This window comes from Camelus dromedarius, chromosome 4, assembly GCF_036321535.1.
Source record: "Camelus dromedarius isolate mCamDro1 chromosome 4, mCamDro1.pat, whole genome shotgun sequence".
NCBI classification, from domain to species: Eukaryota; Metazoa; Chordata; class Mammalia; order Artiodactyla; family Camelidae; genus Camelus; species Camelus dromedarius.
The window spans coordinates 33,446,726-33,472,414 of record NC_087439.1 but is presented as its reverse complement, the minus strand read 5'-3'; the positions used below and the strand labels follow the sequence as shown (position 1 = coordinate 33,472,414).

At 38.0% G+C, this 25,689-nt stretch overlaps 1 protein-coding gene across 2 annotated transcripts in view; it reads right to left on the bottom strand.

Annotated features, from left to right (window-relative positions):
- Window positions 1-25,048, bottom strand: part of KCNJ3 (potassium inwardly rectifying channel subfamily J member 3) — a 119,468-nt gene extending 94,420 nt beyond the window's left edge. Inside the window, exons 1-2 of one of the 2 annotated variants that reach the window (XM_010985617.3) lie at window positions 23,887-25,048; window positions 13,682-13,898 (exon numbers count right to left, since the gene is read on the bottom strand). In XM_010985617.3, the coding sequence (XP_010983919.2) occupies window positions 13,682-13,898; window positions 23,887-24,588 (919 nt within the window). In that variant the 5' untranslated portion in view covers window positions 24,589-25,048. The remainder of the gene's footprint in view (window positions 1-13,681; window positions 13,899-23,886) is intronic. The other variant, XM_031451417.2, reaches the window with a different exon arrangement.
- Window positions 25,049-25,689: the final 641 nt, after the last annotated feature.

The following is a 25,689-nucleotide window of genomic DNA, read 5'->3' as shown; positions in this document are numbered from 1 at the left end:
CCTAAAGTTCTGGTGCTCTGGGTGGTCCACGATCTCCCAATACCTTTCTGGCCTTACTTTTTGGCCTTCCTCTGCTTATCCATCTCACTCTTCAGTCCAAATCTGAATTTAGAGACTCTTCTGCTGTATAGTCCCTACATTTTTGCACTCCCAAGTCTGCACCTTTTCTTCATCTGAAGTGTCTTCTCCTTCATCTTCAGGCATCAAATTTCATTAAGGGCAACATGAAGTTTTACATACTTGAAGTATTCAACAAGTCTTTCCCAACATCTACTAGCAGCAGATATTTGCTTCTCTTCTGAATTACTGCTCTAACACCTAAATTGATCAACACCCCCTCTAGTTTTTCCCATTTAATACTTTCTACATGGTCAGCCAGAGTGATTTTTTTTTTCCTAAAATGCAATTATAATCATGTCATCCTTCCACTTAAAAGCCATCTCTGGCTCCTCATTACTCATAACAATTAAGGGCAAACACATAAATGACTTAAAAGTGCTACATTTTCCAGCCTTTACTCTCCTACTACCATCTCTTCATTTCCCCATTATGCCATACATATTCTATCTCTAACTGTGAGATTATCATTCAGTACCTTAAACATAGCAAGTCTTCTCTTTCTCCTACACTTGAGGTCTTCCAACTTTGTTCACTCTCCCAAAGAACCTCTTTTCACCCCTCTTGGCCTGGCCAACTCCCTTGTCCTTTCTGATCATAGCTTGTGGTCTTTATACATCTCCCACAAGCATGGTATATTTCCCAATTCACATTACTCTCACTGGCTGTGTGAGCATTACCTCTCACTGGATCATGAGTTTTGTTGGCTGGGACCCTCAGACTGTCTTATTCATCACTGTGACCCAGTGCCTGGCACACTGCTTGACATACAGAGGTTGATACATAGTTACTGAAAATATGGTGATCTCAATAACTACCACTCATATTGTATATACCCAAAAAAGGACTTTGCGATGCTGTTCAAGACCAGGCTTATTTACAAGGCATAGATCTCGCAATTGGCCTTCCCTTCTACTCAGCTAGGCAAATAGCTGATCTGATTCAAAACTTAAACCCTAGTAATAAGGGAGAAAATCCTTGACACGTCTTTACAAAACACAATCTCCATCATTATAAATTGTCTTAAAATATATAAGCAAGAATTGCACTTAAATAAGTGAATCTTTGTTGGTAATGAGAAGAATGTTGGAATAAGACCCAAAATGCAAAAATATATTCCAGACTTTTCCACCAACTGGTTCTGACAAGATGGGCAAGTTGTTTTTCCTCACTGAATCAGAGTTTCCATTTCTGTTTTAACTAGATTATCACCAAGGTGTATTTTATCTTTACATTCCAATTCTATTATTTAATTAGCCAAGTTGTAAAAATCATAAATGGGACTTTTTTTTCTTCCTCTCAGCTTTCTCTGGTTCTGATATCATGGCTTCCAGCATAAAGAAAAGGAAGAAATATGCTTCTTTAGAGCTGAAAACAGCATATTAGATTTTACCAAGCATATCCAAGCCAGGGAAGACATCATATTGGGCAGACATGGTTAAATGATCAATTCTAATAAGGCCCAGTGTTTTAACTGACATCTGTACTGCCGGTCTAGTAGAACCTGGAACAGAGGAGGGCACTCTGGAAAGGTCGGGTCCCTACTTTAGTAATGTGTTAGGCACATTTAAAAGATAAGCAAAACTCAGCTTGTTAGACTGGATTCACATTATAGTCAAGACTGAATAAAAAGCAAAAGACCATCTGCATATTGTACAGGAGAGACATAAAAAGTTCAAGACCAAAGTCTGTCCTCAATTTTAGCAAACTGGTCTTAAAAACTTAAGACACCTAAACTTTTTGATAAGGGATTACTGTGTCAGTACCATTCTATAATTCACAGGCTATAAAATATTAAAATCTTAACTCAATGAAGAGAATAAGCCAAATAAGTTCAATGAAACACTGCATTTAATGTATAAAAACATACATGGAGGGTCATGAAGCATATTTGAGAAAAGGCCACTGGGAGAAATGTAGAGCAAAGCAAAACCAAAAAGAAACAGATAACACATGTTAAAACATTTTTGGAACCGATAATGCTAATCTGAATAAATACACACATACAAAGAGGCTACATCATTTTCTCTCTACATTCCCTAAGTAGTGCTGCCAAATACGGAAGGATTGGAGCCATTTCTGGGGAACTGCTGAATCAGGAACATGAGTCAGAAAGTAAACCCTTAGCACAGAAACAGTACTAAAAAAAAAAAAAAAGTACTGAGAGCTTATACACAAACGGACATGCATTCAGTTCATAAGGTCCAAACCTTCTCTAATCTTCCAGACACCAGGCACTCTTCCCTTCCCAAAGTTATCCATCATATTATGCATTTTTGGAAGAAAGTTCTCCTTCCATGGAATCAGATTTTATCTGTACTAAATGCTGGAGTATAATACAGAGTTGGTGCTTCCATGTGCCCAAAAGGGGCTCGGAAAACTAATGGCAAGACATTTTCCAACTGACATGACAAGAACTCTAAAATAAAAATAAAATTCAACAAAATAAAATAAAAGGCTTAAATTGTATTAAAAATTAATTTAGAGACAAACAAAAAGATCGCTTGACCGTAATCTAGGGAAACCAAGACGTTCTTTCTCTAAAAGCCTTTAAAATCTAATCATCCCCCTGAGAGGGTCTAGACACCACTCTTCTCTGAACTAGGCAGCCAGAATGGATCATCAGTAGACCTACTCTCAGGCTTATGAATATATTTTTGGCAGAAGAGGTTCAGCAAATACAGCCCATCTATAATCAACACAATGAAAGTGATGCTCCAAGGGTAAGTCATCCTTGGACAACAAAGAATTGATTATCCTCCTTCCTCCCCTGCCCCTTGGCAAGAGCTTCTCAATATTGTAATGGCACTGGCACTGTCATTAATGAATATCAAAATGCCCCAGTTTGTAAAATAATTTCATACTATTTTTATCTTATTCCACATCCGTTTCCAACTATAAAAATAGTAACATTAGCCAGGATTTCCCACTTGAATTTCCGTTCTGAGACCTCTTCTACGAGCTGAATGGGTCAATGATCTTAGCTCTTTTTCAAAAAGAGCCTTGGGCATCGAAAGAACGAAGTAATAGCCAATCAAAGTGAAGCAATGTCAAATTGTGCCTAGAATCCTTGCTTGTCAAGATATACTCATTCTATGTGGATCAGAAATCTTTCCTATTAAAAGTGCATTTCTCTTTAATCTCTGTAATCTCTACAAAATTTACCCCAGAAAACGAAGCCCACAAATAGTTTAGCTTTAATGACTAACTGCCAGTGTCAGTCTTAGTGTAAAATCATAAAAATTGTCCTTCTGAACTTTGCATTACACAAAATGGTAATCCCTTCAATGTAACAGTAAATACTTGCATGCGATGTTCCAGTCAAACACGTGTGTAGTGATTTCAGCAATCATTCTCCCCAGCAGCGAGTGACACTAGCATCCTTATTCGGAATTTATATTACATCTTCACACGATGTTCCACAATAGCTATCACATCTTGTTCTTGGGTATGATGATGAATAGCAATGCATTTTAATTCATACTCCTTATTTTCACTGTTTTCCACCCACATTAATTTGCATTTGGCTACATTGATCAGCACAGTCTGAGTCGACACAAAGCTTCATCTCTGAAGACTTCAGCAATTTAGAGACCTATGTTCTCTTTCATTTTTATCACATGTCAGTGTGGTAGATTTCATTTGGGTAGTTAATTCAATAAATATTAGTGTCTTTACTAGTTGCTGGAAATAGGAGTTCTCAAATTTTAATATTCTTGTAAGAATCACTTGGGTGCATATTACAAATGCAATTTTCCTGGTTCACAAACACTGTAAGTCTAGGCGAGGGCCCCAAAGTCAGCATTTTAATAAGCATCCCATGGGATTCCAAGTCAGGTAGTCCCAGGACTTTACTTTAAAAATCTCTGAAAATTAGTTAATGTCTAACTTCTAAATGAAGTTTCTTGTCACTGGACTATGCCACATCTTAACCAAAACTGCTTTCCCCAATTAATTACAATCCCCCGTGTTTATATTTAACAACTAGATTATCCATACGGTCTGCTGATTTCTTTTATTCATACCAGCTATAGGCAAATTTATGACAAACACAGTGTCAACCCTCCCCAACTCACCCTCACGCCTAGTAATTTACCCACACCAACCTCCTGCACAACTGAAAAACTTCCATTCTAAGATGCTAAGGATTGTATTAATTAAATAGTCTATGAAACACAGCAATGAAAATAATAGAGAAAATACACTCTTTTTAAGAATTTTTGAGACTTCAGTGTTGACAAAGGCAGAGTAAGGAAAACAATGGAGTAACTCCAATCATAAGTTTGAAAAGACCTATTCCACCACCAATAAAGCAAACTTCTCAATTAAGCTGAAGCAGGCATTGAGGAAGGCTTAACAAACATTTCCGACTGCCACGTGGGGTGACTAAGCACTCCAGTTTACTCAGAGCTCCTGGTTGAGCCCTGAAAGCCTCATGTCCCAGAAAATCTTTCAGTTGCAGGCAAATGGAAAGAGTCATCCTACTTCATGTTTCAGTAGTTAGACATTAATTTTTTAAAGACCTTGGAAAAATATCTATAACACCCAAAAAGAAAATGACAAAGCAGGGTTTTATTTAGGAATTATTCATAAAAAGTTGTCTTATAGTGAAAAAGAATCTATGGTTTTCAAAAAGTTGAGTTTTATTTTGACTCAACAAATTATTTAAATGGTATCTCTAAAAGAGAAAAATATCACAATTAAGAAGCAGTGAATAGTTTAAACATATATGATCATAGAAGTTATTGGGAGGGTACTTTGAGATTTTCCATATATACAGATCCATGGATCATGGACTTTTGCTTAGCAAGGTGTAAAGTCTTCTGAAACTAGTTTACTCTAAGCAGTTACCTTAAAAGGTAACAGTAATCTGGGCAGGAACAGGAAAACCAGAGGTAAATCAAGACATCTCTGATTTAGGTCCTAACTGCAGCACAGATGAAGAGCTCACAGGCTAATGATTCAGAACTTGCCATGAAGAAGGATGAATAGATTTTCCAGTGGTCTGCAGAGTACTACTGAGACGGGGTGGGGGTGGGGGGCAGGGCACAACCCTTAAAAGAATGACACAGCGACTGGCACCAAGACGGCAGAAGGTTTAACCCCCCCGTAGACCCTGAGCTTCAGTATATGCTCACTGTGATACAGCAGCATACTAAATGGCACGCCAACTGGTGCCATGACTGATTCAAGGCTGACCATAAAAGGTCGAAAAGTGGGTGACGGCCCAATTTCTGGGAATCCCCGCCATTCCCCCAAAGTAGTCAGAACAGTCCTCCCACTTGTCAGCATATGAAGTTCCCGAGCCCATAAAAACGAACACCCCCACACCTTGTGGTCACTCTCTCCTGCTTTCTGAGACAGCCCACATTCCGTCTATGGAGTGTGTATCTACTTTTACCTTAAACTAAACACCCCAAGCCTCGTGGCCTCTCTGGCCTTCTGAGACGGCCTGCACTCTGTCTATGGAGTGTGTATCTCCCTGAATAAACCTACTTGGACTCAACTATGGCTCGCTCTTGAATTCTTTCTTGTGTGAAGCCAAGGACCCTCACTCGGCAGGGTACGACCTAGGGACACACCCATTGTCTCTGGCCCCATTCTCCTGTATCACTACCTCATTTGCAATAATACTAGGGGTTTGCTGATCACTAGCGTCTGAAGAATCATTAAAGTATAATGATTAATTACAAATAATTAAGCTAAATATTGGGGAATCATTCATAGAGGAAACCTGTAGGCCCATTTCAATTATCCCCAAGTTGAGTTTCTGCTCTGTGATTTATTCACTAGAAAATCTCACTAGTAGGAGAAGAGTCAGTGGCCTGTTCATGCTGTTTTATTTATTTTTATCAATTTGTCTTTTTGTTTCTTTGGGTGTCACAGCTGCTTCTAAGTAAGCTGCAAAACTTCAGTGGGAAGGATCCTGGAACACTTTTTTCCCATTCCTGTTTAATCATAAGTAACGGCTTTGGAACCAGAGGCCTTTTTCATTACTTTCAACAGGCACAGAGTTGCCTGAGCCAGACAGTTTCATGCAGGACCCAATTACCTCTGGTCTGGCCAATTGAAACAGCCTAATAACTGGTCTGTCTCCGGTCTCAGCCCCAAACAATCCATCCTCCACCTGCAGCCAGACGGTTCTTTTCATCATGCAAATGTGATCATGGCATTTTCCTGCTTAAAACCCTTCAAGGGCTTTATTGCTTGTAGAATTAGGTTCAAACTATACCTCAAGGATAGGCTCATCTCCAGCCAATTTCCCTCCACCTGTTCCATACTTGGACCATACCCAACTATTTGACCCCTCTAACAAAATGAACTCTCATTTGCTGTCCCTTGGGCCAGGATGCCCAGCTCTCTTAACCCTCTCAACGACCTTCACCTTCTTATCTTACCTCATGCTGTGTCCTTTCAGGGGGCCTCTCAGAACTCCCTCAGAACAAATCCATCAGGGACCACTACTCTAGGCCTGTACTGTACTGTAGCCTGACATACATCTGTTTGAGCACATATTGTTAATACTCAATTCAGCTCAACTTCTTTCTCCCTTTGGTCTGTGGGCTTTCTCCTCAATCATCTTTGCACTGTCTTATACCTACCATAACATGGATAATCAACATGCATTTGTTGATTAATTTCCTATAAAAAATTTGTGACTCAGAAAGCAAGCCTATAAGCAACTCTATTAAATAAATTTGATAAAGCAACTCTATTAAAATCAGTTAACAATAACAATGAAAAGATCAGTTGTGTGTACTGGTACCTGCCACCTTTTGGGATCTATAACATACGGAAAAGAAAATACAGCCACAAAACAAAGTCCTCAATCAATCTTGGCACTCTACAGTTTATCTACAGATGTAATAAAGCACATAGAAGATGAGTAAGAAAAAATTATACATGTATATATACATAAAGAAAAATTGTGATAATAGTACAGACTACTAGGAGTATGTTTTCTTTTAAAATAATGTGTTTTAATATGCATAAAATGAATTGCAAGCAAAATGAGCAATATTAACTGAAAATTCATGAAATAAGATTCATAGCCAATAAAATAATTTCAACCTTGCTAGTAATCAAAAAGAATAAATCACGTCAAATTGGAAAAAAATAAAACCAATTATAATATCCATTGTTGGCAAGGGTAGGAGGAAATGGGCACCTTCATATACAGTTGTAAATTGGTATCAACTTTCTGTATAGCTGAAATAAACATTAAAAGCCAACAGAGTTACCCAGGACTTTACCCAGGACTTTACCCAGGACTTCCATCTCTAAGAATTTACATAGAATATTAAAGTTGGTGGTAAATAAATTAAAACTATGGACTATAAGAGTATCTAGCTCATTAAAAAGAAAATGCCTAAAAATCTCAGAGTAGGAGATAGGTAATAAAAAATTAAAATAGATACACAATTAGCACACAATAAAGCCACTGAGATGAATGGTGCAGAACTGTAATCTGACATGAAAGGTATTAACAACACATTATACAACAGAGCAAGTTATAAAACGGCACGTGCAGCATAATAACAACACATCTGAATGCAGACACCTGGAAGGCTAATGACCACTATGCTAACTGTACAGCAGCTGAAATTAAGAGTAAAGTTTTCATTTTCTATATTTGTATTGTTAGAAGTTTCTTCTATAATGAGCATTGCTTAATAGCCCTTTCATAGTAAAAACAGTTTTTTAAAAGTTATTAAAGGAATGCACATGGACTAAAGGGCCCAGACTGAACAAGCATGGCAGCTGTCAAGCCACGTGAGAGAAGACAGAAAAGCTATCCTAGGCAGCGACAATGGTACTACGGCAGACAGGAGAGTCAACAGTGAGCATCAGTGTATGGACATTACAGGAAGTAGAGCAGCCTAATTTTTTCAGGAAGAAACACATGTATTTTGATTGGCAGGCATCAGGGATGTTTGAGCATAGATATATCATGAAACTAGGGTTGTAGGCAAATTCACCAGGCAACCATACAATGGTGCACAATCTGCATATAAGCAGATACTCTAGACCTACTTAACCCATTCCTGAGACAACTGCTGTAATTTAGAAGTATTATTATTAGGTGACTTTAAAGAGGAGAGTTGAATTGTAAGACATCTCTAAGAGACAGCAGCAGCCAAGTGCCTAGTCCTTTGGAGCTCCCTTCTCCCAGGTATCTGCTTTGCTCAAGATACTGCGTTTGGACTTAAATGTCATCTTTTCATTGCAGCCTACCCTGACTTCCCCCACTCCCAGTCCCTCTCTCTTTGCTCTATTTTTTTCCCACAGCACTTATCATTCTCTGACATTCTAGATGAGGCACGTCTTCATTTTGCTGACCGATTCCTGTATAAGAATGTAAGTCCCCACAAGGGCAAGAATTTTGTTTTGTTAACTAATGTGCCCCCAAGGGTCTAGATACTGTTTAGCTTGTAATAGGTGCCCAACGTGGATCTCTGGCATGAACAACGAATCAACTTCCCAGATGAGGATAAGAGGATTACTTGGCATTTAGACAAGTTGACTCTGAGTTAAAATAGTGACACCCAAGTGGAAAAAATGTTCTAGAAATTAATGGCACACACAAAGCCATAGCTGGTGAGAGATTTCATAGCTGGAGAAAAAAGGAATGATGGACTTGTGAGTACATCGTACATTCATTAAAAACAAACAAACAAACAAACAAGAACTTGCTGAGCATTAAGCAGAGGAGTCCAAGAGATGAAAGACATAAACCTGTTTATATTGCCAAGAAGATTACTAAAAGCATTGCAGTAATGATTTCTCTCAAACAGTTTTATTTGGAGAGTTACCTGCCTCACCTCTTAGACATGTAACTGCTTTCTTTAAAAAAAAAAAAAAATTTAAGAAAAGCAAGTATCCAGATTCAAAACAAAAGAAGGCAAGGGTGAACCCTGATAGGAGAGAGGAGGAGGAGCAAGAGGCAGCCAGGCAGGGTATAAGGAGCAACTGGAAAATATAAACTAAAGAAAACAGAAAAAGAGAGGCAGAATGTGGTGTCTCTGAATCCCAGAAAGAACCTTGAGTATAAAGGAAAGAATGATGGGATTTTGCATGTTTTTCATGAAGAAAGACCTGGACATTTTTGAGAGCAACTAGAGTCAAAGGGATTTGAAGTATTAGGTATGTTAAGTATCAGAGCCTAAGTCACAGGTGATGCAAAACACAGCGATAAAGCAGATGGTTTTGGAGAAGAATTGGGGCACTTTCCACACCAACACCAGGGAAGAGAAAGAGAAGATAACCACAAGGAAAGGATACAGAGAGTAAAAATGAGAGTATGAAAATGGAAGTGTCACATTCTTTTTGGTAGACTAGGTGGAGAGATGGTATGCCAAGGAAGGGACAGGACAGCTGGGACCGGGGGCATGGAGCGAGAGAAAAGGTCTGAAATAGATCCCATGGGGAGACAGCCTGGGAGTGCAGAAAAGATAATTAAGAAGACTGCCAAATAGCAGCAGAGAGCAGATTGAAGTTTGAAAGCATCAAGTTCTAATGAGTCAAATCTGCAATGCTGTTTGCCTCTAGCAGTGCTCTCCCTCCTGGGAGAAGTGGCAAAGAGAGCAAGACTTAGAGGTAACCTATGCTTAGAAATTTGCCACGTGAGCAGAGAAGCAAAGGTTAGTCATGAAGAGGCAAATTCTGTGTTCCTTGTTAGAAGGAAAAGCCCAACTCATCTGAAGCAAAGCAAGCAACAATCCCTGAAATCTGATCACCAAGGAGTATTTCCAAGGAAGTGGGGAAAGTAATGATTGTGAGTCTCAAGCAGAAAGCCGAAACTTTCAAAGAAATGAGGAAGCTTCTAATTTTTCATCCCCCTCTCCACTGCCACCACTCCTGCTGAGACTACAGGAAGGGAAGAAGCAAAAACTAAATGAGATCAGAAGATTCTTATCGGAGGACTGCTGTGAAGTGAGCAATTGGGGAGGGGCGAGGTGCTGTGTGGGTAGGATCATTAAGATGAAAAAGTAGTAACTGTCTAAAGTTTTACACATTTCCTAGACATTGGGGTCAATCGTTTTTAAATAAACTACAAGCAACCCACTAGAAAAAAAAAATGTGTGTTTTGTTAGATACAGTTTGAGATGACTAAATATTACTCTATCATATAAATGCAGGCTTTGCTTTTTAATGGAATCTCAACTCTTTCTGTGAATGTGATGCAATCCTCTGTCTTGCAGCGATGCCCCCAACTCTCTGACTCCTTTTACCCCAGTCTCCACACTGTTCACTCTGCTCTAACCACCACCGCCTTCTTTCAGTTCCTGGAATTGATCAAGCTGGTTCTCAACTCAGGACCTTTGCACCAGCTGTTTCTCAGCATCTGCCACCCTTTCCCTGCAGCTGGGAGGGGGTCCTTCTTGACAGGCAGGTCTCCGCTGATGTGTCACCTTCTCAGAGACACCTTTCCTAACTGTCCACTTAAGCCTGGGATAAAATCTTTCTATTCCATCGTCTTGTTTTGTTTTGGTTTGTATTCAGGACACATTACTATCTGATAATACTTGCTTATTTGTCTTTTTGTTGTGCAGCCTGCCTCCTTCAATTAGAATAGAAACTTCATGAGGAAGGGGATTCATTCTGCCCACCTTGGTCACCACTATATTGCCAGCATTTCAAAGACTTTCAAGCACACAGCATACATTCAATTACATATCTAATTAATGAACGAATGATAAAAACTTAGTATTAATGCCAAATATGATGGAAAGTTACATTGAGTAAACATTTAGTCACAAGCCTGTGTAGCAAAAAACATGAAAGCTAAACTAGTATTAGTGTTGTCTCAAAACATCCCAAAGGATCATATCTGTATTATTCTAAGCAATAAATATTATGAAAAATATTGTAAATGGAAAGATAAAGGAGAAAACATCCTGAAAAATGAAACTAAATAAATCTCAGTAAAATTTAAATGATATAGACTTAAACACATTTATGTTATTTTACCAGACCCTGGGAGGTCTGGAAATACAGACAGATTTTACAGAGTTTGAACAGTATGTGATTTAATTAGGGCATATACACAAATAAAATGTCAGATAAATTTTCCACCAAATAAATTATATAAATTATGAGTAATGTTTCTGCTGTGATTTGCTATATTAGATCTAGAAAACAGGCTTAGTTAAGAGGTTAAGAGGAAGCAGACTTTAATATCTTCTTCATAAAAGGCAATCTCCAAATAAGAAATTCAGACAAGTTTTCACATTTTCTGTGGAGAATAGTCTCTGCCAGTTCATTATTTAAAAAAGAAAAAAGGAGGAAGGAGAAATGTTAAAATAAAATCTACAGTTCTGATGAATAATTTAATATTACAAAACTCCAAATGACCTTATGTAGAATATCAGTTACTAACCATGATCCTCTGAATTCTGATGAAGACACATAGCATCAGTTGAGTCAAGAATACATATGCATATTTTAAAAACAATCTGCTTCAATATTCCATTAAGATGCCCATGTAGAAGTCAAAAATGAAAAGAATTAATGAATAAGGAAAACTCAGACAAATCCACATTGAGAGACATTCTACAGAATACCTGCCTGGCCTGTACTCTTCAAGCGTATCAAGGTCAAGAACAGACAGTGAGGCCGAGGAGCCATTCCATCTGGAGACTGAGAAGACAAGTAACCAAGCGAGGGCATCATCTTTAAATTGATGTTGAACCAGGGAAAAAAATAGCTATGATGGAAATGACTAGGCCAACTGATAAAATTTGAATGTGGACTATGAGCCAAGTAATAGATTGTATCACTGTTTAAAATCCTGATTTTTTTCTTAATTGCACTATGATTTTGTGGAAAATTTTTCTGTCTTAGGAATATACACTAACTAGGGATAAGTAGGAAAAATGGATGGATGGATGGATAGACAAATAAAACTAATGAAAGATTGCTAAGGGTGTCAAGTGAAACAAACCTCGCTCATGGGAGTTATTAAAATAATAAGCAATTAGTAAACTATAATCAGGTGTGTCGAAGACAAAACTGTATACTCTAAAAAATAAATCAATAAAAACATCTGCTGTTTAAGCTTTAACAATATGTTATTACTTCAATAAGTGAGATGAATAAAAATTAAAATTTAAATGTAAAGATCTCTTGAAAAAAGCTTTATAAATTGGTTTCATTATTTATCAATATATATTTTAGAAATAGACTGTGACATCATTTCAATTTTTAAGTTAAAAACTAGACAATTTAAACCATAAAATTAGCGACTGAAATCAAATTCCAGATATAGGTTGATGAGTTATGTCTTTACTCACCATCCTCAAAATATTAATTTTTAAAGTGAAGCACTAATGATAATAAAATAATAGTGATACAACAAGCAGCTTCACGGTGGTTATTACATTATTCCCCTTTTAAAGAGAAGGAAAAGAAGCTTATGGAGATTAAGCATCTTGCCCAAATTTCAAATAGGTGTGATGTAAGACGTGTACAAAGATCACAACAGCTAGCCCCCCCCCCCCCCGCTGCTCCAACAAAGCTTTGTATCAGGGTGGGAGATTCCTTCATTATGTAACTCCTCCCACCTTGGTACAAGGCTTGAATGTATCTATGTTATTCCCCGTGTTACTTTCAATTCTATAGTTTACACATAATAATTAGCATTTTAAGATCATTAGAATGAAACTGGGAGAAAAAAATTGAGAGTGAAAATACTTCATACCTTCTTATTACTTGTAGAAAGGGTAAAACTCAAGATAGATAGACAAATAGACAGCTAGATAGATACAATTATGTAGATATTCCATTATTAGTCTCAAACTTCCAGCAGGTTCCAAATCAACTGGCAATACTCAGGCTGCAAATAATACACTCTGATTTATTGTTTTTTTTCCTTTGCCAACCTTATTCTCCTCAGGGAGTAGCAAATTGTGAGTATTCAGAGCATACCAGCATTATTATACAGTATCTTAAGGAAAAACAGACAGCACACAGCTATACTAAAGCAGAAAAAGGAGAAAAATCTCCTTTTAAAAATGTTTTGTTCAAGGTTCAGCTGGGGAAATCTACTGACCCACTTTGAAATTAAAATGCTGCTTTAGCACACGCTCACACACACACAGAATTTTCCACTGAGGTTGCACATAGTAGCATATCAAAGCTCTATCAATGACACACGAATCACCATCCCTAAGGCAAGAATATGCATGTTGAGTTCAGGCTGCTCACTAATTATCCTGAATTTATTTTAACCTTAAATCTTTATAAAAAATATGATTATAGGAAATCCAAGTCTGCAATTAAACTAGAACATCATAATCATTTCTAGGAGTCATCTCAATTTCCCTTTTTTTTTTTTTTTCAGTAAGTATTTCTGAGTTAACATTACTTATGCAATCATGGCAACAGTAAATCTTCATTTTCCAAGCAGTATCAACTTAATGTTAAAAAGAAATAAGAGGCAAGTCATTACTTTCATTGTTGCAAACTGAGACATTTAACCCAATCCATGATAGGTCTTGTGCATATAAATATAATATTATTATGGAATAAAGAAACTTGATGTCATATCTATGTTTTTACTCACCAGTTGTTTCCACAATGCCTTCTAGGATGACGACAATCTCGAACTGTTCACTTTGCATGCTTCGCTGGGATAGGTCATAAAAGGGGCTTTTGGCATCGATCACGTGGCAAATTGTGAGGGGGGAAACAAGAAAAAGTTGATCTGCCCCTGTACTAAAACCTACATCCAGTTCAAGTTGATCAAGGGGAAGGAACTCACCCTCAGGTGTCTGCCGAGACTAGACAAGCACACAGAAAAAGAGAAGAAATCACCACTTGTACTGAAATTTTCAAGGCAGCCCAACAGTAATTTACATCATTGCCAAAATTCTGCACTATCAATCATCTGCAACAAAATCCAAACAAATCATTATGCAGCTATGTTCTAGAAAATGGGCCGAAATCCCACACAGCTCATACGGAACATACATGCATTATTTATAATATACGACTTACTATAATTACCATTCCCTAACTCATGAGCTTTGGAGAAATGCCTGGTCCAACAATAGCTGTTAACACAAACTGTGGAACTGAGTGTACATGTGCTACTGCTTGACATAAATCACTAAAGGATAACTCATTGCATGCCAGATGTTTTTTCCTCGCAAAGCAAATATGTGGGCAATTCTTATAAAGTTTGTTAAAGCCAAAAAGGTTGATCATAATTTTAAAACAGGTTTATTGCATTGTGACAAAGCAACATAAGAAGTTATTTTTCCAGGACGTTTGGTAAGTAACAAATAGATATAAATTAGAATAGAAGAATGAAGAGGTTATTGTATGAAGGATGTTATATACACAACAGCTCACATAATAAAAATAAAAGGCAGATGCTGTTAGCTAGTGGCTTTTAAACTCCTAATAATAAACTGCATTAAAATTGTTAATTTCTCTACTTATTTTATGAATTGTAACAAAAGTGAAAAATTTATGCTAAACTGAATTTCTTTAAACAATAATGCAGTTTAAAAAAGTCTGTATTATACAAACATAATTTACTAAAACTTCCATAAGGCAGTGGCATTCAGTATGAATTATGGTAAAGCTCAATTCAATAAACTGCTTGCATGCTACAAAGAAAATTAAATATGACTATTAACAATTAGCAAACCATGAATGTAAACTCATCTTTCTTTTCTATTCATTTTTCAAATCTGTTACTTATAAGGATCATGTGTAAGCAAATATTTAAGTTTATATGATGATGCTAATAAAATAAAAGCTGGATTAAGCAGTTGCATACAGAAACACTGTGGTGGTGGAGGCTTGTTGCGGACCAAATGGGAATTGGAAGAACCCAATATATTTTAAGAGACTCTTTCAAAGCTAATGTAATAAACAAAACAGAATCTGTAACATTAGTTTCTCCAATGAATTGGTAGTTTGAAGAGAAAAATCCTTACTTTCAGAGTTCCAAAAAAGACACTGGCTTTGTAAATGAGTCTGAAAACACTGAAAAATATGGTTTAGTAAGATGTCCTCCGTAGTAACATGGAACCAAGAGTTTCAAGATGGTGGCGGATTGTTATGGTAGCAACTGCTGAGTCTCAAAAGCAGAATTAGTCAATTACAGAGGCTACTTTGTAATCAGTGCTACTCAGGACTTTTATTAGCGCAGGAAAAAAAAATCCAGTGAAAATACTGAGACTATTTATCTTCTCTGCTTTGTGAGTAGTTGACTGATTTAAAAAAAAAAAAAAAAAAAAGAAAACAATTACTGATCAGGAAAAAAAAAAAAAACTTGGAAAAACCTGATAGTACAATAAAAATAGCAGCTTTAACAACTAATGTTGGAGAAAATTAGGCATTTCTAAACCAGCAGAAGTCACATGTCTTTCTAAATATATTCTCAAACAGGTAATATATGGATGAGATCGTCATGCTTCCAACTACACAGTCAAACAAGTATTGATTAACATAACAAAATGAAAGCCAAACACAAAAAAAAATAAATAAAAACAAAACCCCTGTGTCATTGTTCTGCTACCTACTAAGAAACAGGTGCTATATAAACACAAGGTGGTATTCTGATGTTATTAATGAACAGAATTTGGGTCATTTTACTAACTATTCTAAGCTCTGCTTTTTCTGCATGAAGTAAAAATATTCACAAACGTAATTTCTTAAACTCAATTTCCCATTTATTTTAAAATAATTTCCCTGAAAGAAGATATATTTTTCTAGTTTTTATATACATACACCAAAACTAAAATCCATCTTCCTTATCTATGTATTTGTTATTTATACTAGTGCCTCATTTACAGAGTAAGGTATTAGCTTCCATATTTTCTGATCATTCAACAACCCATAAAAAGAAATGGCCTAGAAACAGGCTATCAGGAGAATGCCAACCTAGACTAAGAAATACTTTATTTTCAGCAAAGCAGTTAATTCACATGTAGGTAATTTAGACTTAAATATGCATGAATCTGTTCCATTCAGATTCCACGTTATATTCGGATTTTAAAATGTGTTCTATGTCCTCAAAATTATGCCTTTGTGCCCCCTCCGCCACCAATGCTTTATATCCTATCCAGGTCTTGGCAGAAACAAAGTTGACAACTGTACCTATTATGTGATACTACGGGGGATGTGCTACATTTCTTTGAAAGATGTTTTCCACATTATATATTTTTCAGATAAGTGAAATTCCCCACATACGCATTGACAATTACTTTCCAGTGGATAAATTTAACCTTTCTTTAAATGACTCTAAGATATTACATACATCCAGAAATTCAGAACATTTTATCTTTCAGGTCTTCTTCCTTTTTGTTAGGCCAACAAATATTTCAACTATCAATATCCTTACCTCCCTGGTTTTTATTTGCTTCTCTGTCTCTGTAATAGACTGGGAAGCCTATTAATCATTGTGAACTAAACAGAAAGCTTTTCTATTTAGAGGAGTGAAGGGTGTGTGGCAGGTGCCTGGAGCACTGGAAATGTTTGAAGTCTGAGCTCCCAGCCTGAGCAAGGTTATCTTACCAATGCTCAGCCAAATACAATGTTCCAGAAATCGACATATGTCTACCAAACACATTTTCAGAAGCATACACGTTCTACTCTAGGCTTACAAGGAATTCTAATCCAGGCTCTTCTAATTCTGGTGCAATTCCACAGATTTTCTGGAACAAGGGGGGGAAAAAAAGCCTATGTTAGTTTTAAGCCTCTCAACTTGTATAAGTGGAATTAGAGAACTTTTGTCCAAGGAACTGTAATACACACATGAAAGTCCACAAAGGAAAAAGAGGAGTTATGTATGTGCCTTTATAAAATTAAACTGTGATCTGTACCTTGAGTATGTAATAAATCAGTAGCGCTGATGGTTCATTCGTTTCTGATTCTCTTATTTAAATATCAATTACCATATTTTACCCAGAAGTTTTGATAATAGGCAGAGAAAATTTAGATTAAAACTAATTTAATCTTTATTTAGTATTATCCATCTTAAGAATTATGATAAAAGAAGAAGTCTTTCATTAGTAGGGCATTTTGCCCCAGATCTACATTATCTCCTTTAGCTCTGTAAACCTCCTAATTCCAAAGGGAACACAGAACCATGGCCATTTCCTAGATAAAAATATGTGACTAAACATGGTTGAATCAATAATAATTAAAAATAATTGCTAAAGATTAAGACTGGTGTGGTAAATTGTTGAAATTTCTGAGGTTGACTTTACTTGATGAAATAATCGTTTAGAATCTTGGAACTACTGAATGAGCAAGTGGGGAAAGGGTGGAAGGAAAACAGTTCATGGAAAATTGGTAATTCTTAAAAATTTAGAACATAATTTGAAAACACTAGGACTTGAGAATGACTTCTATACTACTTTTATTTTCAATTTCATAGAATAATTTTTGGAAAGAAAGAAAGATCTTTCCGCCATTTTAAAGCCTTTCTAATTGGTTCTAGGAGGTAAGAAAAAAAATCAAGGAAATCTAGGGTATAAATTTGCTCAAATTTATTGTTCAAAAAAATTATAAGTAGACCAGCATGGATTTTTGAAATGATTTTGTACAATTTAGGTTGTGGCAATGATTTCTCATTCTCTGTAATAAAAATATTGCTATTGAAATGCAGTATCTCTATTATATACATTTCAATTGTATGCCATATAGATATATGTCTAGAACTTAAAAGTTTGTGCCTCACTTCATAGTCACATGTATTAATTCCAAAGAAGCAGCTAATGTCAAATGATTTTCAACTCCCTTAGAGTCCAAAAAGGCCTGCAGGATAATTAATTACAATTCTGACTATAGGTGGAAAAGGATTCAGAAATCACAGATGCCTGAAAGAAATAATCATGGTTACGTTCTTTAGAGACAGATAGCTTTCTTATTACAGATAAAAGAATACTGAGTCTGTAACCAAAGACACACAACACACACACACACACACACACACAACTCTGGAATACACATTCAGAACTGCCCAGACATAAGCAGATCCACATCTGGCCATCCTCCTTCTGGGAGCTTTGTGACCAGTTACCCACATTCATTCAGCAGGGACACACTTCACAATATAATCCCTTTGCTGCCTTTCTCCCATCTCTCTAACCCATAACTGTGTTCTAATTATTACCGTTGTGCTCTTTCCTACCTTGGAGGGAAGCTAGAGGAATTTTTAAAAAATAATAATAATAATCACTAACATTTGGCTCCTGAGCTGTACTTCTATCGTATTCTAAGGCTTGATCCATGTCCCACCACCTTTCAGATGTCTCCACTGAAAAAGGCAACAAGGGACAGTGGTCCAGAGAGGAACAGAAAGAAAAGGAGGTGAAGATGGAAAGGGCAGCCCTACCAGCCTACCACCTCCCCACCATTTTATCTGTAATTTCACTTCTCCTCTTTAAATGTGCAAAGTGTATGTCTGTGTGTTCATTGAATATATGCTGAAGTCAGGAAGAAAATCACACACAATGAGGTCAGAGTACTATCTGGAATTTAAAATTAGGAAATGAGCCACAAGCGGGTAGCAGGATAAAGAACAATTCCTTGTGACTCAGAGCAGTTCTAGCAATGGTTTGGGGGCTTGGACCAAAATTAAGGTCAGGTAGAGGAGAATGTGGACCTAGAAGTTTATCTGGACTGTCTAGAATTAAACTGTATATTTCTTTTGACTCCTAGAGTTTGAAATTCCATCATTACTCAGGTGGAAAAAATATAACCAACATCAAGTCTACAATAAAGATATTTAAGGCTAAGCCAATTATCCCATTAAAATATGCTCATTTTTATGAAAAGAAAGTAATTTATAGAATGGAATGTATTTATCTTGGAATAAATTTTGTGAGGCTTTTATAGCATTCAAATGAAAGAATAGCTTTATAATTCCTTGAGGACTTTTGATGGAATTTATAATAACTGTGGACAGGATTTGGAACCCTACTTGCATGTTCTCCTCCTACTCACCACTCTTCAATCCATCTAATGCTTTTTCCTGCCTCCCTTTGTCATTTGTTCTTGCCTACTGCTGTTTATTTGTGGTCTTTATGTCCTAATTTCTGCTCACACTGTATTCACAAGCCACCCTGTACTTTTCAGGAACCATATTAAAAATAAAAAACAAAACAAACAAAACAACATATTACTACTATTAAAAAATAATAATAATTACAGTTTTTAAAAAGAATCCAAGTTCTAGACCTATTACAAAATTATTGTACTTGTGTCAGAGAAAGCAAAGCTGGACTAAATAGGAACTGTCCTTTTTTTTATAGACATAATAAAATGCACTTAAGACACTCATGGGCCATTATAAGATCTAACCCCAAGAGTTCTGGGGATTCAGTCTTAGACTCCTTGAATATTTTTACTAATCATTTGTATCATATTCAGAAGAAAGAGTTTTTAATAGATATTCATTTGTGAATTTATTTCTTTAAAAGGAGATAACTAATTATCTCAGGATTAAAACTAAAGTGCAAATTGGCCAAGAACAATTAAGAGAGAAGAGTCAATCACACAAAATAGGGTCATATAGCATCAAAACCATAACTGCATTTAAGTGCAATGTATGGAAAGAAGACTAATAAATACACACATAAAAAGTCAAGAATCAGGTGATCCAGGAATCATTGCAGTTGAAAGATTAACAAAATGTTAAGACATATGAAAAGGATGAGGAGCTTATTGGCTTTGCAGGTGACAATTTTGTTTTTTATTGCATCAGCACTGGATCACATTCATATGAGGAAACCAGATAGCAACCAATTTTGAATATCCATATAAAAAGGTGAGTATAAGAATAACGTATGTGAGACATTACAAGATGACTGCACCATTATCTTTCATTAAGTGAAAGTTAAGGGCTGCACAGCTGACCTCCTAGGAAAGAAAGATGATGACTATTTGCAATGAATAAAAATATGGAGTTATAAAATTATACTTCCCTGAGAAAAATGTATCCTTATCTCTTCATTTCAAAATAAGATCTAACAGTAGTTGATTTTATGTTCATTAGGTAAATGAAGTTTTACTGGGTGTCTATATAAATGTCTACATACACAAACACACATAGGTGTACATATAAATATGATGGTTTCTGGATGGTAAATGTGCAAATTCTTGAAGAACGTATCAAAAAGTTTAAATTTTTCCCTAATAAGGTGTAAGTCTAGGGCAGTCAACCACTGGTATTAGATTTGTAGGAAGGAGAGCGTGAGATTTCCAAATCTTTCAAACTCAACATTACATTACTAATGGTCCAACATTTCAACCAATAGTCTCTACTCCCCATTCCAGGCACTTTTATTAAAACTTTAAACTGCATGTTATATTAACTTACAATGACCATGTTAATCATTAGTCCCTACATTCTAGGTTAAAAAAAAAGACAACTAAAATAAATTAAAAATTCAAATAAAACATCAATATGGGGATGAAAAGAAAAGAGAAAGAACACTCATCTTAAAAGAGCTTTCTATAGCTATATTTATAATAATGTTATAAATTTTAAAGAATAACTTTTGATTATATTCTTAAATTTTTATTTATTCTGCTTTCTTTTTTTCTACATTAAAAAAAAAGACTGACCACACCAGCATAAACTTGAAAGATCTATATTTAAATATTGAAATAAATTTCAGTATTTCCAAGCTTGGAAGGCAAGAATAGAGTTGAAATAAAATTTGTTAATAACAATTAAAAATTAGGCAGAGAAGTTGAAAAAGAAAAACTTCCTTCAAAACTTAGAGAATTTCTTTTAAATGCATGGAAAATTTCATAGAAGCAAGGATTACATGTTCTTACTGTCTCTACAAGAAAAGAGAGTGCTTTATAGTCATCAAATAGAATTCTGATATTAATACTGATATGTAAGATTTTATTTAGCAAATAAGAAAACAGCAATAGAAAAACAGAAATGAAATTAATTTGATAATAGAAGACCATATATAGACTATAATTACTTTTATTAAATATTATGGGTTTGTTGCCTTAAAATTCTGTATATTTCTCTGTATTAAAGATACATAAATCTTACATTTAATATGTCAAAGAGGTTGAGAGAAGAAACTGACTGTGTGTAATAATATTTAATAAGAAGAATGTATAACACTGATATCAAAATATTATTGCTTTAAGATTTAGATGTAGCTTGTTTTTTAAAATATAGTTGGCTGTCTTAGGTCACTTCATCTCAGTCCCTAAGAGAAAATTAGAGAAACTTATTGAAGGAGAATCTCCCCTCTAATTTCACTGAATGTTATCAGCTCCCTAATAAAACATGACTCCTTTTTAGTGAAGTCTAAGGAAATGACAAGAACTATGAGAATGCATGTTAGTCACCATGGCTACAGGAAAAATCAACTTCAAGCAAACTGCACTAACTGGCCACATGAAGAGCTGGTACAGATCAACCCTCTCCCTTCACAAAAAAAGCAGGACAGAATTTCACCATAATTTTATTTAAATATAAATTGATGTCACATGTCAACCATTTTTACTTTTAGCAATGACATCTTCCCAACAAATCAAAAGTAAAGAATTTTATAAAATATTATACTATACATATTGCTTTAATTAGATGTTTTTAATCACCTTGTGTTAATATAGCACCTTGCTCCATATTTGCCAACACTAGAAATCTTTTCTTTTTTTTAATCAGGACACTCTTTATGGTATCTGAGGTGCATGGCCTTGCACATAAAAATCATTATCAGTGGCCTGAACCAGTGTAGGGACTGGGTGCTTCAGATTCACTGTGCCTTTGCAATACACAAAAACAAACAAACAAACCAAAAAAACCCTGCTATGTAGATTAGTTCTAATTATTTCTGGCTTTGTTAAAATACAAGTTGATAAAGTCTAAAAACATCTAACACATGTTTCCTCAAGAAGATATTTTTTTAATAAATGTGTCTATATGTTTGAAAAACTAGAAAACAACAATAACTGACCTTGAAAGTCTGATTTTAAATTTCCAATATGATAAACTACTCTTCAGTAAGAATCTCAAAGTGACACAGAAGCAATGGATTCCATGACAGAGACTTTTGCACTATATTTACAGAGTGTTTTTGGTGGGCCTAACCTAAGGAAAGAGGCTGTATATCTTGTTCTATTCATAGAAACGGGCACACTCATCAAACACCCCTACAACAAACAAGTCTACAATATGTTTAGCCTGATCTAAACAACTCATTTAGTTCAAATAATGGTCCATAGTTTGATGTGCTAAGTTAAATTTTTTCTTAATCTGCATGCAGTTAATTGCAGATAATTATAAAGAGTATGACCTACTCAAATTATTTATTCAGAGTTATCTTAATTCACATATACATTAGAACCAGGTTGAAATGTTTCCACTAACCTATACACAATCAGTATATTTACTGTCTGTAGCAGGGTAAATATGCATATGGTGTGGAGTGACAGGACTACTGGGTTGTTTTAATTCTAACACTATACTGAGCCAGATGGTCAAGAATAATTAGGGTAAGACCTTAAATGAAAAATGGAAATGACACGAGAGCCAAACTTCTTAAAAGCACATTGGGTCACTCTGAACTACAACATAAAGTGAGCTGTGTAAAACAATACAGACTTGTCGAGTAGAACTGAAATCTCAAAGGCAAAATCTCAGCTTAAAAACTGATCAGACTTTCATTTTATTACTGCTAAGTTCTGAATCAGTTATGCTTCTCTATTCAAAACTTTAAGATTGTATTGAGGTCATCATTTTCAACTTACGAACATTTGAAAACTACCTAAGGCGAATCCCTCAAAAAGACGAATTATCAATGACACCCAGAGAGCAGGGCTTGTATCCCTCAGTCCCAGGCTCTAATTGGGTGCATGATGAGAGTGGACTTCTCTTCTTGTTTGTAGTGGTGCCCTCTAACGACTAGACGGACCTCACTTTAGTAATCACTCCGCGAGCGATTTGTTTTAGCGTTTACACTGCTGATGGTAGGAAGCAATCTTCTTTAATGGATGCTGAAAAGCTTCAAGTGAAATCTGTAATTGATAAGGCTTCATAGACACAGGCAATTAAGAATAAAATTAATAAGAGGCTCTACAGGAAAAGCACTCCTGCTTTAACAGAATACTTCTCTAGGAAAATATTTAGTAAAAATAAAAATTGCAAAAAACCAAGTGTTGTTTCTTCCACTTTATAAACTTCTCTGGTCTGTGTGCTTGTTTAAAAGATGACCAAAGACAAAGTTAGTGTAAATGTTCCTGGGTCTAAAGGAATAATTCACCTGCTAATTTTATTGGGGGGGGGGGGAACAACACAGTAAAGAAAAGCCCTAAGTGAAAACTGAGGCAAGTTCAGCACCCATTTCTTCAAACTAAAAGCTGTTCAGGTTCAATACTTCAAGTTAGGAGTCGTGTACTGGCAACAAATCAAAAGCTCTCTAAAGAGCAAAGCAGCAAGGGTGCGAAGAACAGGGCACTCGTGAACCTCAGGATTCCAGGAGCCAACATTACTCCGTAAGTGTCACTAGTCCAGAAAGTGACTCAAGCACACATCCGATGAATATAAATAAGAATAAATAAAATAAAATAAAAGCACGACAGTGAGTGGGGAAAGAACAGAACTGTCAACTGTACTCTGTCCATCCTCCAGCCCCCCACCCCACCTCCCAAAAAAGGAAGTTTACCTGCAGTGATAGGTAAGATTAGGAGCCTGAGGGTGGCTCTCAGGTGAGTTAATTCCCGAGTTTGGGGGTCGGCGGTCGCCAGGTGGGGAAGGGGTTGGGTAGCACTTACTTTGAGTAGCTTACAGCGGATCTGCGCGGAGACCATGTGGCTGTTGCGCAGGTTGCCCACTCGGAACATGAGCGTGAGTTTCCCGTCCCTCATGGAGATCACCGCGTGCTCGCTAAACATAAGGGTCTCCGCGCGCTTCTTGGGCTGGGACATCTTGATGAACATGCAGCCGATGAGGAAGGCGTCCACGATGGAGCCGAGAATGGACTGGAAGAGGAAGAGGATGATGCCTTCGGGGCACTTGTCGGTGATGTAGCGATAGCCATAGCCGATGGTGGCCTCGGTCTCGATGAAGAAGAGGAAGGCGGAAGGGAAGTTATAGACATTGGCCACGCAGGGCGTATAGTTGCCGACATGGGCTTTGTTCAGGTCGCCCCGAGTGTAGGCGATCACCCACCACATGGACGCCATGAAGAGCCAGGCCACAGTGTAGGTGAGGATGAAAATGAAGAGGTTCCAGCGCCACTTGAGGTCCACCAGGGTGGTGAAGAGGTCCGAGAGGTAGCGGCTCGTCTCGCTGCCCAGGTTGCCGTGCTGAACATTGCACCGGCCGTTCTTGTCCACGAACCGCTGCCGCTTCTTCTTGGGCACAAGCTGCTGCTGCGGGCCCTGGCCCGGCCCCTGGGGCTGCAAGCCCGAGCCGCTGGACGAGGTGGTCACTACCTGGTAATCGTCCCCAAATTTCCTTCGGAGTGCAGACATAATACGGAGGGGCAAGCCAGATTCAAACGCGAAGCGAAGGCGCAGGAGCCGAGCGCTGCAAACCAGCACCAATAAGGAGGTGGGGGCGGGAGAGAAAGGGGGGGACCAAAGAGAGCGCGCCTGGGGTGGGGGGCGCACCCGGCAGGTAGCTGCGGTCTCTGTCCGCTGCAGACGCCTCTCCTCCCCTGGGACGGAGGCTTTCTCTCCACGCTGAGTCTTAACGCACACACACACAAAAAGTGTTTTCCCTCACTCAAAGCGGAAGGGCTGCAAGGACCAGGAGCCCAAACGCAAATTTGCCTCCAAGCTTTTGGAGGCTTCTCTTTTCTCCCCCCACCACCGGCATCCCGGAGGCCACCTCTTGCCTTCCCACAGCCCTCCCGACTATCCTGCAGCACTCCCAAACTGACTGTTTTAAAATTAATGAGTTGACAAGCGAGTGCCACCCCACCTGTCAACTCGCCAGGCTGCCGGAGCCGCGCTACCTGCTCAGACCAGACCCTCCCCCCCTCCCCGCCGCTCCCCGACCGCCCGCCCCCCGGGACGGCTCCCGGCTCTCCCCGGCGCTCCCGCCTCCTATCTTTTGGCCAAAATCCCGCCCAAAGGCATGTCTGCCGGGCACTGGTTCAACAGCCCCTACCCTCGCCCTCCGAGCTCAAGAGTCCACGCTCGGGGCTCCAGAGACGCGTCCGCCTGCCGTCCGCGGGCCGCCGAGTTTGCGCGGGCGCCACCGGGGCCCTCGGGCGGACCCTCGCTGGCCCCAAGGCCGCCCCCGCGCTCGGCTGAGACGCCGCGGGGCGCTAAGGCCGAGCACTCACCCGAGGGGAGAGGGCAGGAGGCGGCGCAGCGGGCGGCAGCGGCAGCCTGGCCTTGCACTCAGCCCGCAAGGCTGTTTTGCTCGCCCCCACTTTTCCTGGTGTACCACGGTGGGCGCCAAGGCCGGTCCCCCAAGCTCCGCACCTTCCCGAGGGCACCACGCTGCCCCCACCAGAAGGCTCCTGGCGCGCCCGCCGGCCACTGACCGACTTGGGAGCGGGACTTGAGGGTTCCTTGGCGCCGCGCTCTCCCAGCAGGCGACCACGGTGCTGCTGTGGGGGGGTT